Below are 13,775 nucleotides of genomic sequence, written 5' to 3' on the forward strand. Positions count from 1 at the left end.
TTCTACACTGCGCTTCCTTGAATTCCATCGGCACTACGACCGGCCAAAACCAAGCTTTTGAGGTGACTTTTTCTATTTACTGCCAAGATCGATACCATGTCCTACAACCCACTGCAACTCAACCTTCCCAACGACCCTAGGAATCACCTACACTAGGTTTGCGCAAATGACCCCAACTGTTCCAGTCTAAAGACCTAGCGACGACAAGTTTCTCCAAGAATTTAATGACGTCACATGTCCTCTTACACACTCAAGTTTCTCGTCAGGTCAGGTCAGGTCTACAACATTGACCATCTGACTATATACACTATACTAGCGGGCGGTATGTACATATGTACTTGTTCCTAAGGGTTCACGGCCCGGATACTCGGCATCGCGACAAGCAACATTTCAATTCATCCGCCAAGCGCCAAGGAACCACCATCCTTCCGCAGCGCCTTCGGGTCCTCTCCCGTAACGTTCGTTCGTCTTGGCTCGGCGCTGCCCCGGTCTCGGCGACGAACGGTGGGTGATCCGCGCTGTTCCTGCTGTTTGACACCCCGTCTCATCAAATCAGCGTTCTCTTTTCGAGTCGAGTCTTTCACATGTTTCGTCCATCGTCCACGGCGCATCGGCCAGTCCGTTGCATCCTTGTTCCCCCAAAAAAAAAAAAAAAAAAAAAAAAAAAAGCTGTTGAAGCATGCGGACGACGCTCCGGTCACGCCTCACTTACCTACTAGACGTACCTACTGCGTACCTACAACCGATCTAAGGTAGCACTGCACCTAGCGCAGGCTCGCTAGGCGCTTCTTGCACTTGCACTGCCTCTTGTCAGCCACACTTCCATGTCATGTCAAAGCGGCATTGCGGCAGATGATACATTCCGTCGACAGCATTGACCTCTCGGCTCTCAACTTCCGAATTTACACTAATGTTCATTGTACCCGTGTGCCGAGTATATGCCTATCAATGATGCGAGTCTTTTACATCGCTATTCGACAGGAACAATGAAACGCGACGCTCGTCCCCAGATACAAGAGGACACCATGAGGTGAATATATTCATAATGTGGGTATATTACCATCATAAATCGTGAGCCTCACCCGGCCGATGTAGGCAGTGATCCCCCACTCCGGTGATATGCTATGCCACTAGAGGTAAACACTATGTTATGGCAGACCTTCCTCCTCATTCTTCCCCTCCTGGCTGCTGCTACTAGCGTCCTCGGGGGCACGGGCATCCTCCCCATTGCCTGCGGCTCCTGCTGGTGATAGTACTTCGACCTTCATGTACTTCTGCGTTTCCTCCTCAAACCGGAACTTGAAATTCGTCTCATCCTTGTCGTTGTCGTTGTTCTTCTCCTTGTATGCTCGGAAATCCTCTGCCATGAACTTCTCCGGCTCCGGCATCAAGGCCGGCAAGCAGAAAGGCATTTGCCCTACTTCTTCTGTCCAAGGCGCCCCCCCTCCGAAGAGTGGTGATAATGGTGAAACTGGTGGTAGCTGTTCGGCATCTCTGTTTCTCTTTTGTTCCTCCGGCTGCTGTGTCGGATCTTGCTCCTGCTGTTCTCGCTCCCGCTCCCGCTCCCGCTCCTCCTTATCCCTCCTCACCTCCTCCTCTTTCTCACTAACACCACCAACATACCCCTTCTTCTTCTCATCAATCTCCTCATAAATTATTGCTTTCTTTGAATCGGCCTTCTCATTCGAGATAATAACCTCCTTCACATCTGCTTCAGCAAACAAATCATCCATCTTCTCCTTGATCTCCCCGTCAACCCCGTCCATCTCGCACCGGACCTGCCCGTCGATCTCGTAGTGCCCTGTATCGTCACCCATCTCGTGTCGATGCCAACCCCCATCCAGCTCGTAAACGATATTCGAGTCGGTAATGGTCGACTCTGTCCTCGCTTCCTTTCGCTGTCGTTGCTCTTGTTCTTGCTGTCGCTTTCTGATTTGTCGTCGTCGCCGGGCAACGAGGAAACTTGCTCCGCCGGCGAAAAAAATGAAGGCCCCAACGATTCCTACGGCAATGCCAATTACTGCTCCATTGGAGATTACTTTGTCTTTTTGGGCCGATGCTGCTGGGTCGGAAGAGGACAAAGGAGCAGAAGAAGAAGAAGTGGCGGGGGTGTCTGCGGTGGTGGTCGATCCCAAGGGGACATAAGCCGGAGCTGTTGCTATATTTTCCCTCGAGAGTTAGCTTCTGCGAATTTCCCGCTTGGTTTCCCAATCATCACACGAACCAAGTAGTGACTTACAAGGCGCAGTATCCTTATTACAATCAATCATCATTGCACACACATTTCCATCCTCATTCAGATCATACGAAAACCCCGTCTTCGCCCTCTGCCAACACGTGAAATCGCCATAGCCATTATTCCCTTTGCCCAAGTAATCGTTCTCAGCGACATGGTACCCAATCGCCGCCTTGAAAGTGACGCCTGTGTCCGCCCACGTCGCCGATGTAGTGTCGTTGTACCATGCTGCCGTCGTGTTGAATTTCGTCTCCACGCTTGCCACGCCGCCTGTCGGTAAGCCGTGGACTTCGGCACTGTAGTAGGCCATTTGTGATGAGCGAATCCCTTGGGCCGAGAGGCAGTCGCAGAGGATGACGTGTTCTGTTTTGCTTCGCTTTTGGGGTCGGCCTGCTTGACTGTTGCTGTTGCTCGTAAAAGGGAGGGTCGGACTTTGAGTGTGCCCGGCCGGGATGACGCCATTGTCGCCGTTGCCGTCGCGGCGGACCACATTGATGCTAGCCGAGGCGACACATGTTGAGTAGAAGAACGTTGCCAGCAGAAGGTACCACGTAACTCGGAAGATGACGGCGGTAATGGAGACGGAGACGGAGACGGAGACGGAGACGGAGGTGGAGAAGGGCGCAGCAGCGGTTCGGACCGGAATCATTGTTTTGTCTATTCCTTTCCAACTTTCCCAACTACGCGAACCACTGACTTGCGTGCGCACACTTCTATAGAGGGTAGAGCGAAAGCGCAGTCGTAGTCGTGTTCAAGCCGTAGTTCAAGCCGCAATTGTACCGTCTTGAGCTGAAGTTATATGATGAGCCGCTCCGTGTCGTGAAACGGAACCGAACTTAGCCTAAACTTAGGAACGACGAACGAACTGACGGACGAACAGAGTTGAAATAGGGAACCTCACTGCCCTGCAGCCCCGAACGGTCATGAGTAGCTACATGAAAGTCGGTGAAGCGATAATGGTGAAATGACAAAAGATCCCCAGCATTATCGAATTGAAAGGATGCTTGATTTTTCTGACTGACCGCAATGGGAGGATGAAGTGGAGAACTTCAATCTCAGTATGTCTCAAGTTTCTCTCCCAGAAGCCGTCATGGGGTATACTTCAGTCATGGCGCTGTTATCACATCCAGGAAGGGGAATCGTTGACTTTCCCCAGTTGTCGTCGTCGTTGTAGTCTGTTGTCGTTTTCTTGATTACTAGCCGTTTGCCAAAGGTTGAATATTTAAAGGGAACCCTGAAGCGGGCGGGAAGCAGATCATCGCTTTTCGCTTTTGGTGTTTTGGATGAATGAAGGCGTTACGGCACCATATTGAAGGAGGCTTTTAACAAGCTGAAGCAATGTCTGGCTGGCTTGAACACAAGATGGAGATTGTCATCGGCATCTGAGGCGAAAGACACGAGATGGTTTAGGATGGATGAACGTGGAAGTAGGAAGTGGAAAGACATATTAGATAGACCTGTCTTGGGTTGAGGGCTAGGAGTTGTAAAAGTGGGTATGCTTTACTAACACAGTATGCAGTATTTCTTTCACAAATCTGTTAGTGTTTAGTTGGCCAGACCATTGCCCCAGAAATATCACCGTGCAATGCAACAGTGTGCTGACGGGCGTGGCAACCATCTTGACAAATTCCCCAATCATCGGTTCTAAGATTTTGGGCTTAGTATTCATTGTCCGATGACTTGCTCCGTAATCTCAACCCTCTGGAGACTGCGGCTTTGGTTGGTGAAATAGGGTGACTGGCATGATGGGGGTTCGGGAAGTCCTGATGCCTTCCACTTCGAGACGAGCTGATGTATTAGACTGACGCAGACTGGACTTGAGGTGCATCAAGATGGTGTGGGTGGCCGGTTGTGAAGGTACACTCGAGCCGAAACACACGCGGTGATGATTGGAGCTCTTGTGTCTTGAGCGCGAAAAGGCGGGATGCCCAGGTCACCATGGCCCATCCATCCCGGTGGTCATTGAAGAGACATTTCTCGGGGAGATGTCACAATCTTTATCCAGCTGTTTCAATTTTGCCAGTCCTCTTCACTTGTCATCAGTCGATATCTCGAACGCCCAGGGTGCACCACGAGGAGATTCCGGTATGTGGCAGCATGGACTAAAGATTAACCCAACCCTTGTGAAGTTCTCGGTCAGGTTCGAAGTCTGCCATTGCTTTTCTTTTCTGATTGAAATTCTTGGGCATTGCGGCAAGATTTGGAGGGCTGGCCCACCTGAATGCCGCTTCACACCATCTCTTTCCATATGCCACCATGCATGTAGTGCTGCCACATGTTGGTCGCTTACTCAGAACCATGGAGTTCGAAATAATTCTGACCACTGCCCTTCGATAACGAAAACCAGCTCGATGAGGTAAATTTCGATCGATGCTTCGAGGCGGCGTAGTGCGTGAAAGGACCTGAAGCATATCCAAATTGTCGGGATATCCGAAAGCTTGATTGTCAAGGCACACGGACGCCTGACATCGCTTTGCAACTGTTGCTTTGGAGCCTCCCCATTACGGCACATGCGGTTCCATTGGTAACCTCAGAGTCAAGTGGCCGGTACCCAACATTTCCTCATCGATTAGCACTTGGGCCCCCGAACGCGGCCGTAGATGTTCGCATCCAGATATTTTATCGACAGCTTATTTATGCGACTATCAGCTCCACTTTTCATCTTTTTGCGTCGAAGGGAGGGATGCGGCTCGGTTAACTATCTCATAGCGCGAGACTGGAGGTCAGCCTGACCCTTGGCGGTTGCTTTCCGAGTTACCATCCCGTCTAGGACTCCTGCCAAAGTCTCTGCGCCTCCATATCCTTTCATGGCCGGTTTGCCGATGGTGAGTGTTGCGTTCTGGCCATCTTGGGGTCTGACTCCTCTCGGATCCAGATGCATGTCGCCTAATGTTATCTTCCCCTTCATCATCCACATCTAAAGAATTTTGCGCCTTCCGCTTTCTGCTGGCTTCACCTGTGCTTGAAGCATGAGGGTATTTAACTTCCTTATCCCACGCCACAAGCGAGTGTGCCGGACTCCTCAGCCAGCTCCTCAGTTCATGCAAAAACAAGCGTGCGTGATCTCGTCCTAGAAAATCAGCCAGCATATCTTCTGCCTGGCCGGCGCTGCCCTGTATGTCGACCGTTTTGAGGATGGCTATGATATACTCGAGGAGAAATTCAGCGTTGTTTCGGCGGCGGGTCAGTTCGCGTTCGGAGGCATTACTCGTACTGCCACTGGGGCCAGCAGTTGGTTCGGGGTCGGAGAGAAAGGCGAACACTTGTAGCTCGCGTCGTATCCAGAGACGGGCACGGGTTGTTAGGTGTGGTGTAGTGGCAAACTGATCAGGCGTTGGGGTTGGTTTGTATCCGGAAATGCGGTTTGAGCCAACGTCTAGTTGGTGTCAGCATTAGTCTCTGGCCATGACTCTCTGTTTGCTTCAACGACGTACGTAAAGAATATAATTGGTGCCGATATATGTGTCTGCGACGTTCTATAGCTTCCCCTGGGGTGGGTGTACTATGAGTATTAGCGTCGCGATCTCGTCGTCGGCGCTGGTCGTTACGGCGTTGCCGAAGGAGGTTTGATAGTGCCGGGTTCCCCGACTGGTCCCCGTTCCCATTGTTCTCATTTGTATTGCGCGGCCTCGGGGCATTAGGTACTCGATAGAAGCTCTCGTTGGAGGTCGAGTCGACATATCGGACCTTGTAGATGGCGGCCTTGCATAGTGGGCAGTTTGGATGTTCTTGAAGCCTATGTATGTCCCTTTGTTAGCCCAGCGAAGCATATGGGAATTCGTAAATGGACGACATACCAGCTCACAAGACATACAAAGTCAAAGTGGGAATGAGCACATGGCATAGCAGTGCAAGGTTCTGAGATGGAATCAAGACAGATGACACAGCAGTCGTCTGCCTCGGCTACCTCATCATCATCATCATCCACGCCCTCGCCATCTTTCTCAACGTTGGCGGCACTCGCCCGTCGCGTCGCTGTGATCTCCTGGAGGGTTGTTTGCAGAACTTGGGCCTGGATGTCGAGAGCCTCGTCAGTTGCTTCCATAGGGCTCAGGGAATGACTGGTATCGGGGCATGGACTGTGTTGTCGCGCCCAACGTTGAAGTTGTTGAAGGACAAAATGTGAGGGGATGGTTGTTTGGGTGCACTAAGCATTGAAGTGCTGATGTAATAGTTTACAGCCCCAGTGCAGCTGCTTGCACATGCTCGACATTCTAGCGGGTCTTAGGCACGCGAGCCCCTGCCGCCAGTGGGTTCTGATGAACGGATGCCCCACTGTTTGTGCTGCTTGGGTGGAGTGTAATGTACGGTAACGTAAGGTGGAAACATCAAACCAAGGGAACCATCGCGTCCTCCATTTATTACTGGACGCGCCTTGTCTGAATCTTTAATTGATTTCCGCTTTTGGTTGTTCTCGACTTTTCGACTTTTCACCAAGCGCCTTGAAATGCTCTTTCCCTTCAAATCAAGAGTAGAACCATGATGGATGAACAGCGAAAAGCCGAATATGAAAGCCAGAGTCTACAGTTGCGTGCAGAACTGAAGCAATTCGAGGCAGAATGGGCCCAAAAGAACGACGGCAAGAAGCCGTCCCGTGAAGCCATCAAACAGAATCCGGATATTGGTATGCCATCCAGCCTGGTCTTCTTTGACGCTTCTAACATGTGGTCCCTTACAGCCCAGAAATACAAGCAGTATAACAAACTTCGCGACATACTCTCCGGAAAGATCCCTCCTCCCACCAAAAGCAACAACCAAGACCCGAGCCAACGCAAGCGCAAGCAACCAGAGACATCCCTCCCATCCGCCTCGACTCCCTCCAAACGCAACAGGTCTGCCGCTACCCCCAAATCACAACACTATTCTGCCGTACATGAAGCCATCACGCCAGATGTAGCACGGAAACTCTTCAGTCCCGCCGTTCCATCTTCGATTGGGCCTACCCCCCAAAAAGATGGCCGTGTTCTCGGTCTTTTTGATCTTATATCCCATACCCCGTCCAAATCGACAGATGAAACCAAACCACGAGCATCCGGATTTACAGCTACGCCAAGTAACCGCCGCCATGCCCTCGACCTCGAGAACGACAAGGATGATGATGATCATGACGAGAAGGACGGCAAGGAATTCATAACCCCCAGCATCCCGCGACACCGTAACCTCGACAGAACCCCATCCTCCGGGCGCAATCGCAACCTCCTCGATAGCTTCCTCGGAGTCCGTGCTACCAAGACATCCACACCACTAAACAAGAACACTGGGAACTCACCCTCGAAAAACAACCTCACCAAGACACCATCCGGCGAGCGGTCGGTGTCCAAGCTGCAGTTTGCCACACCCGCTTTCTTGCGTCGTACATCTGCGCCGCTACCACCCGTGGACGAAAATGGAGAGTGGTTGGACATTGAGCCCTTGAAGCTCCCACGAAAACCGTTCAGCATAGCAAAAGGGAAAGGGCTTAGCAGCGTGGTGGCCAGCCTACGGAAGATGGAAGAAGAAAAGCTGGATGAGGAGCTGGATATGTTGAGGGAAATGGAGGCGATGGAACAGGGCGGAATGGGTCCTCCACCACCAAAGCAGACGGTTGCATCGACAAGTGAAGATACAGAGAAGAAGAAGCAAGTAACAGACCCTGCGGGGGCAGAGGTTGTACCAGAAGAGGAGAACAGTTTCGAGGAGGACGAGGCAGCTCTAATTGAAGTTGAAGCGAGCTTCCTCGAATCACCATCATCAAAGAGGAAGAAAGAGAGGCGACCGGTTCTACTGAGCGGCTTCGATGATGAAAATTTCTACGACAGTCAAGATGAGGAGGACCTGAGCAAGGAGGGATTGGATCGCAATGGGCAGCCACTACGAGTGTTCAAGAAGAAGGGACAAAAGAGGACGACCAGGAAGGTCAACATGCGACCGACAAGGACAAAACGACCTAGTGCACCAATTGCCGAGGAAGAGGATGACGGTGAGGAAGAACACAACGACGTGATACCGGAAACTCAGTTCGACGCGACCAAGAACCTGGATGGAGATGATCACCACACTCTGGATTCGTTGTCGTCCGGCGGATCAGGATCGGAATTTGATGATGGGTCAGAAGGTGAAGATGAAGAAGCGGAGACGAGCACTACAAAGGCTGCAAAGGCTGCCGCAAAGAAAAAGGCGCCGTCGGCAAAGGAAAAGACAAAGAAGGATGCGACTACAGAGACCAAGAAGAAAAAGGGAACGAAAGAAGGTGGTGATGAAGAACCAGCCAAGAAGCCGCGCATGGTCAAGGCTACAGCAAATGCGAACTTCAAGAGGTTGAAGCTGAAGAATAACGGGGCAAAGGGAGGGCCAGCTCATAACAGCCGGTTCAGGAGGAGGAGGTAGTAGAAAGATGTTACCCATAGGGAACGGTAAAGAGGGTGATGAAGAGATGAGCTATGATACTGCGTCGTACCTATTGGTGTCACTTAGCGTGAGCGCCTTAGAACTAGACTATCGTTAATGTCAAAACAAGAAGAGTTTTGAAAGCATCTATTCCCGATACCGTTAATACCACGAGGCCTTCGGCTGTTTATACTTAAGCCCCCTGTCCTTCATCATGCATACAGTTTTATAGTAAGCTCCCACTTATCAATCTGCCACGGACATTTGTGAATATATGCAGTCATTCTTCGTATAACACTATGTATATACACGTAACTTGACCAGATCAGTTACATCTACAGGAAAAAATATCATGTGCATCAGAAATAGCTCACCAACCAACCCCTCACTTCCCATCCACCCCGTCTCACCTCAACCGACCTCATCCTCACTCACCATCGTCGTGCCCAAGATTTCTTCCTTACGAGCACTGCGAATAATAATCATTCATCTTCTTGCAAGTATACGGGCTCGCACAAGTAGTGCACCCCGAGAATCCCATCCCACCGCACTGCGCCCACTGCGCAGCCGTGCAACCACCAGTAGGCTGAGGAGCAACGACGCTCGTCTTCAACGTTGTGACCGCGCTGGTAATCGCCGCCTTGCTGGTGGTGCTACTAGCCGGCTTAGCAGTAGTGGTAGAACCACCACCACCAGCACCACCACCGTTTCCAGCCGGGCAAGTAAACTTGGCCGGGCCAGGAATGGTATAAGTGCTGCTTGGGCTCATGGAGTAGATGTTGACCAACAGACCGGGGTCAGTGGCCTTGTAGATGCCGGGGATCGAGTAGGTGGTGGAGGGGAGAGCGGTGCCGCCGGTGCCGCCGACGATGTTGATTTGGGCGCATTCCATGTAGAGTTGGGCGCCGGCGGTGGAGGAGGCGGCGTGCAGGGCGATCATCTCGGCGCGGAGGAGGTATTGGCCTGAGGGGATGCAGGCGGGGATGTCGCTGGTGTATGTGATACCTGTGTTAGTTATTTGAGTTTTTTTTGGGTGGTGAAATGGGGGGGGGGGGGTGGTGAGTAAAGGGAGAGGAGGTAGGAGAGGACTAAGGAGAACGTACATGTACTGGAAACCACCGTTGGTGATGACGGTGCTGGTACCCCATTGGCCGTTGTTGTAGCCGTCTTCTTGAATCTTGAACCTGTTTTTTTTTTTGGTGAGCGTCAGAATCTGGTTGAAATAATGCCCAGATACTGAGTGAGTAGGGGGGACCGGGACCACCCACCATCCACCGCCGATACCAGTGTCAGTCAAGGCGTCGTCGACCTTCTTGAGGTAGGCAAGGGTAGGGCCCTTGTGGCTGGCGTCCATGACATCGTCGGCGCCGGAAGTGAGAGTGTGTCTCCAGATGGCCTTAACGGTGCTGCCGGCGTTGACGGTGATGATCTTGTCAGAGGGAGTGGTGGGGTTGGGGCCGCCGTTGCAAGCAAGGTCGTTGGAGGTCACGTCGGTGATGGGACCATCGTAGGATGGGGTCCGGATTCCGTAGGAGACCGGGTAGGTGGTGCCGTCGGCTTCGAGCTGGACGAAGATGGTGTGGGCTGAGGCCGCAGAGGCGGCGGCGAGGAGGGAGAGGACCTTCATCTTGTCTGGCTGAATGACACCGAACTACTGGAGTTTATAAGCTTGAAGGGGCCTACAGACTCGCAGATATTGATATCCCACGAGTAGGAAGCGCGTCGTCCATATATGTACTACTTCATGGCGGGTCGCCACTCTCTCCAAGGGCTGAGAAGGCATGAGGTTGAACATGTGGAAAGCTCATTAAAGGGTGGTCCTGATCGTTTCTGGACATATAAGAAGCCACAATGTCACTGTCAAGGTCGCATTATCTCCTTTTGGGTCGTCTCTCCTAGGGCCAAAACCGGGACGCTGGAAGCAAGGCCGCCATGCGGCGCATAGCGAGGGCGGAAGAAGGCGGTCCGGGGTAGCAACACATCCGGATCGGGACAGTCACTTGAAGTTCCAGCGTTGGATTCGCCGCGGTATCGGACGTCAAGGTGCCGCGACGGATGAAGACATAAAGTCAGCCACACAGGACATGTTAGATGGAAACGTGTGCGAGGTGGATGACGGATCACATAGACATTTTGCTCCGGTGGCTCATGTTTGCGTCAGCATCCTAGGACCTGATAGCGCAGGAGTTGCGGTTCATTTGAGCCGAAGCTTCTCTGCATCGTGTGCATGACTATCGATCTACGTAGGAGGCTGAGATGGACAAACTGTATATTGATTTTGTTACTCCATGTACAGTATAGTATCCTAGACAACAAGGGAGTGACCGTAGCACGGTTCATGAACTGACGACGCTTCTGATCGATGGACTTGTTGTTGCGATAGGGTAGTCCCGTCATTGTCGACCATTGTGGGTCCATGCCAATGTCTTTCTGGGATTGATGAGGGTGGGAGTATACAGTAAGCGTGTCGGCAGTGGTCACGAAGGAGCGTCGTGGTTCTCGGATCATGATCCGATGTTGTTCTGTTGTTGGTTTGCACCACCGTAGAGGACCAAATTAAAGGGGGTATCCGCCAGCTGCCGGCCAGACAGGCTCCATCTGGCCCACCTGGCAGTTCCAGCATTCCACTGGATCCGCTGCCCGATGCGGGGTGCAGTAGCGCTTGCCGGGGGAAGATGGGCCGAGCAAGCGAGGGTTAGGGTCTGTCCAACGTCCTCTGTTTATGGTTGGTTGTCTTGCCAAAACACCAAGTTGCCATCGTCACCAAACATCACCACTTTCCACAGAAGGACGGCCCAACTCATGTTCACTGAACAGGATAGCTGCTCATATTAGTTGGAAACACAGCTTTTACAATGCTCAGATACAGACGCCCCCGATGGGGCCATCAGTTTGGCTCTTCGCTGAACAGGGCTGGTGTTAGCTGAAGGTCAAGGTTCTCCCCGTGGTTTGTTGTATCGTTGTCATGGTGATATCAACAGTCACTATCGAAAATCGATGGCCACCTCATGTAGACTTCCCAAGTCGGCTCAAACTTCGCACCATTTCTTCCTCTGCTACCCCAAGTCAACAGCTGGACCTCAACCCAATTCGCTGACATACACTTCTGACCATCCTGCATCAACAATCACAGAAGCGCAGACTGTGGCGGCAGCAACAGCAACCCACCTTGCATTAGGTAGGTCAAACTGGTCACCAATTCATCCTTTATTAAGGCATCTTCTCAGCATTGCCCATTTACTGACAGATTATCCTTCATAGAAACAGAACGACAGCACAATATCATCATGTCACACCTACATTTCCGCAAGGCCATGGCCTTGCCTTCTCGTATGGCCCAGTACCTTAAGAGACGCCAGTCCCGCAAAAGTGGCAAGGTGTCTCAAAAAAAGCACCAAGCCGCCGCCTACCAGATGATCTCATCTACCAACCCCAATCCTCGAAAGCGTTCCAGCGAAGATATCACCGATGCCACTCGCGATGTCTCTGCTGATCGCTTCATCGATGCCGATGCAGCGCCTCCCCAAAAGCGCCCCAGATGGCCAGTTGTTGAAGGGCGCGACGAATTTCGTCCTTCTCGTCCTCGAAAACGTTCAAGTGACGAGTTTGACGAGGCTTCCTCCGATGCATCCAGTGATCGCTTTGTTGATGCAGATGCTCCTCCCCCTCAAAAGCGTCCCAGATGGCCAGCTACCGAAGATAGTGGCGAATGCGAGTTCAATCCATTCATAGAGAAGAAATCAAGATCGCTTGCAGAAGACATCGCCGATGCCACTGCGCATGAAGACAGGGATCCGTTTGACTATGATGAATTAGCCTCCCACGTCCAGCGCTACAGATCACTCGCTGAAGAGATCGCTGATGCTACCGCCCATGAAGACGGTGAAGCCTTCGATGATGAAGCTGATGAAGCTCCCTCTACCGCTCGCTTCAAGTCGCTCGCTGAAGAGCTTGCCTATGCACTTGTTAACGAGAGTGGTGACGAATTGGACAAAGACGAAGAAACCAAGTCTCCCCAGCGCCACCCACTTGCTGATGAGCTCGCTGATGCTACTGCCGATGCAGACGGCAACCCTTTTGAGGATGAGGAACTCGTAGGCATGACCATTGCTAAGGCTGGTGGGCTCTCATATGTCGAGGTACGTTGTCTCTTGCAAAGCTCATGATATATGCTTCGTACTAACGATGTTCCCCAGGCCACCATTGATCTTGCTCATCTTTCATTCGACCATGGCACCCCCACTTCTTTCAGACCCCTTCGACCGCTTGCTGAAGAACTTACCGACGTCACTGCTTACGAGGACATCGAGCCCTTTGATAACCTAGACGAGCTGTCGTCCGGACTTCCTGGGCTTACTGACGACGATGACAGCAACTCCATTTTTGATGGAGGATCTGTCGGAGACCCCCAGAATGCACCAACTGAGGAAGAAAGTCTGTCACTCAAACACAAAGCCCTTGTTCCCCAACTTCAAGGAAGATCTCTCGCAGATGAGCTCTTTGACGCAACTTCTGAAGAAGAGGGCAACCCATTTGCAGAAGCAGATGCAGATCTCCACTTGCGCTTGCACTCACTAGAGGATCAGATTGCCGATGCCCTGTCCCGCAATATTGGCCAAGGACTCGACGATGTTGACTCCGCCCCCCGAATGTGCCTAAACTCACCAGCCAAGAAGATGTTAGACTCGATCGCTAGCGAGGGTGAAGACATTTCCGACATTGAGTACGATGCTTCATTTATCACTGCTCTGGAGACACTCTCCGAGAACGACTTTCATATTGAAGATGATGATGCTCCTACCAAGGGGCGCCGCCGCCGCTCACTGGCTGATGAGATTGCTGATGCAACTTGGGGCGAGGAAGGTGATCCATTTGACGTTGCAGAGGATTCACCCGCAAACGATACGACTTCCGAGCCATCAGCTGAGGTGCGCAAACGTCCGTTCTGGCTATGGGTAAGTACTTGGGTTCATTCCCAAATCTTCTGACAATAGTCTGCTTTTTAACTCTCAGCTAACTGAAACAACACAGACAAAATATCCTTCCACGCCCATGTTGCTCGGCGGCTGCCCGATGCAGTAGTGCATCGCTTCTCGCGTCTGAGTGAATCACTCTGTTCCAATTATTGACCAAGTAATGTACAAGTAAAAGTTCCCTTCCTGTGGTTGCTTCT

General features: G+C 51.8%; 5 protein-coding genes across 5 annotated transcripts; 2 read left to right on the forward strand and 3 right to left on the reverse strand.

Moving 5' to 3' along the window:
• Positions 1-896: 896 nt before the first annotated feature.
• Positions 897-3,625, reverse strand: NCU02243 (hypothetical protein). Its single transcript, XM_954409.2, has 2 exons — positions 2,240-3,625; positions 897-2,158 (listed from the first exon to the last, which is right to left on the reverse strand). Exons 1-2 carry the CDS (start codon positions 2,883-2,885, stop codon positions 1,149-1,151), a joined length of 1,656 nt encoding a protein of 551 aa, XP_959502.1. The 5' UTR covers positions 2,886-3,625; the 3' UTR covers positions 897-1,148.
• Positions 3,626-3,930: 305 nt separating this feature from the next.
• NCU02242 (RING finger domain-containing protein) lies at positions 3,931-6,360 on the reverse strand. Its single transcript, XM_954408.2, has 3 exons — positions 6,034-6,360; positions 5,671-5,972; positions 3,931-5,612 (listed from the first exon to the last, which is right to left on the reverse strand). The coding sequence occupies exons 1-3, from the start codon at positions 6,279-6,281 to the stop codon at positions 4,960-4,962; spliced, it is 1,203 nt and encodes a 400-aa protein (XP_959501.2). The 5' UTR covers positions 6,282-6,360; the 3' UTR covers positions 3,931-4,959.
• A 261-nt stretch (positions 6,361-6,621) lies between these two features.
• NCU02241 (DNA replication regulator sld-2) lies at positions 6,622-8,746 on the forward strand. Its single transcript, XM_954407.2, has 2 exons — positions 6,622-6,860; positions 6,915-8,746. Exons 1-2 carry the CDS (start codon positions 6,716-6,718, stop codon positions 8,600-8,602), a joined length of 1,833 nt encoding a protein of 610 aa, XP_959500.2. The 5' UTR covers positions 6,622-6,715; the 3' UTR covers positions 8,603-8,746.
• A 139-nt stretch (positions 8,747-8,885) lies between these two features.
• Positions 8,886-11,105, reverse strand: gh61-1 (glycosylhydrolase family 61-1). The gene is made up of 4 exons (XM_954406.2): positions 9,871-11,105; positions 9,706-9,786; positions 8,977-9,591; positions 8,886-8,917 (listed from the first exon to the last, which is right to left on the reverse strand). The coding sequence occupies exons 1-3, from the start codon at positions 10,227-10,229 to the stop codon at positions 9,063-9,065; spliced, it is 969 nt and encodes a 322-aa protein (XP_959499.1). The 5' UTR covers positions 10,230-11,105; the 3' UTR covers positions 8,886-8,917; positions 8,977-9,062.
• A 388-nt stretch (positions 11,106-11,493) lies between these two features.
• NCU02239 (hypothetical protein) lies at positions 11,494-13,757 on the forward strand. Its single transcript, XM_954405.2, has 4 exons — positions 11,494-11,780; positions 11,864-12,741; positions 12,799-13,557; positions 13,634-13,757. Exons 1-4 carry the CDS (start codon positions 11,600-11,602, stop codon positions 13,682-13,684), a joined length of 1,869 nt encoding a protein of 622 aa, XP_959498.2. The 5' UTR covers positions 11,494-11,599; the 3' UTR covers positions 13,685-13,757.
• Positions 13,758-13,775: the final 18 nt, after the last annotated feature.

This window comes from Neurospora crassa, linkage group VII (assembly GCF_000182925.2).
Source record: "Neurospora crassa OR74A linkage group VII, whole genome shotgun sequence".
In the NCBI taxonomy this organism is placed as follows: domain Eukaryota; kingdom Fungi; phylum Ascomycota; class Sordariomycetes; order Sordariales; family Sordariaceae; genus Neurospora; species Neurospora crassa.

Bases quoted from the DNA above. Each gene is read 5' to 3' on its own strand.
- NCU02243 (XM_954409.2), bottom strand. From the start codon at position 2,885: ATGATTCCGGTCCGAACCGCTGCTGCGCCCTTCTCCACCTCCGTCTCC. The intron at 2,159-2,239 runs GTAAGTCACTAC...GGGAAAATATAG, and splicing joins TAATAAGGATACTGCGCCTT to CAACAGCTCCGGCTTATGTC.
- gh61-1 (XM_954406.2), bottom strand. From the start codon at position 10,229: ATGAAGGTCCTCTCCCTCCTCGCCGCCGCCTCTGCGGCCTCAGCCCAC. The intron at 9,787-9,870 runs GTGGGTGGTCCC...AAAAAAAAACAG, and splicing joins ACTGGTATCGGCGGTGGATG to GTTCAAGATTCAAGAAGACG. The intron at 9,592-9,705 runs GTACGTTCTCCT...CACATACACCAG, and splicing joins AACGGTGGTTTCCAGTACAT to CGACATCCCCGCCTGCATCC.
- NCU02239 (XM_954405.2), top strand. From the start codon at position 11,600: ATGGCCACCTCATGTAGACTTCCCAAGTCGGCTCAAACTTCGCACCAT. The intron at 12,742-12,798 runs GTACGTTGTCTC...GATGTTCCCCAG, and splicing joins GTGGGCTCTCATATGTCGAG to GCCACCATTGATCTTGCTCA. The intron at 13,558-13,633 runs GTAAGTACTTGG...GAAACAACACAG, and splicing joins AACGTCCGTTCTGGCTATGG to ACAAAATATCCTTCCACGCC.
- NCU02242 (XM_954408.2), bottom strand. From the start codon at position 6,281: ATGGAAGCAACTGACGAGGCTCTCGACATCCAGGCCCAAGTTCTGCAA. The intron at 5,973-6,033 runs GTATGTCGTCCA...GGACATACATAG, and splicing joins TTTGTATGTCTTGTGAGCTG to GCTTCAAGAACATCCAAACT. The intron at 5,613-5,670 runs GTACGTCGTTGA...GACACCAACTAG, and splicing joins GCACCAATTATATTCTTTAC to ACGTTGGCTCAAACCGCATT.
- NCU02241 (XM_954407.2), top strand. From the start codon at position 6,716: ATGATGGATGAACAGCGAAAAGCCGAATATGAAAGCCAGAGTCTACAG. The intron at 6,861-6,914 runs GTATGCCATCCA...GGTCCCTTACAG, and splicing joins CAAACAGAATCCGGATATTG to CCCAGAAATACAAGCAGTAT.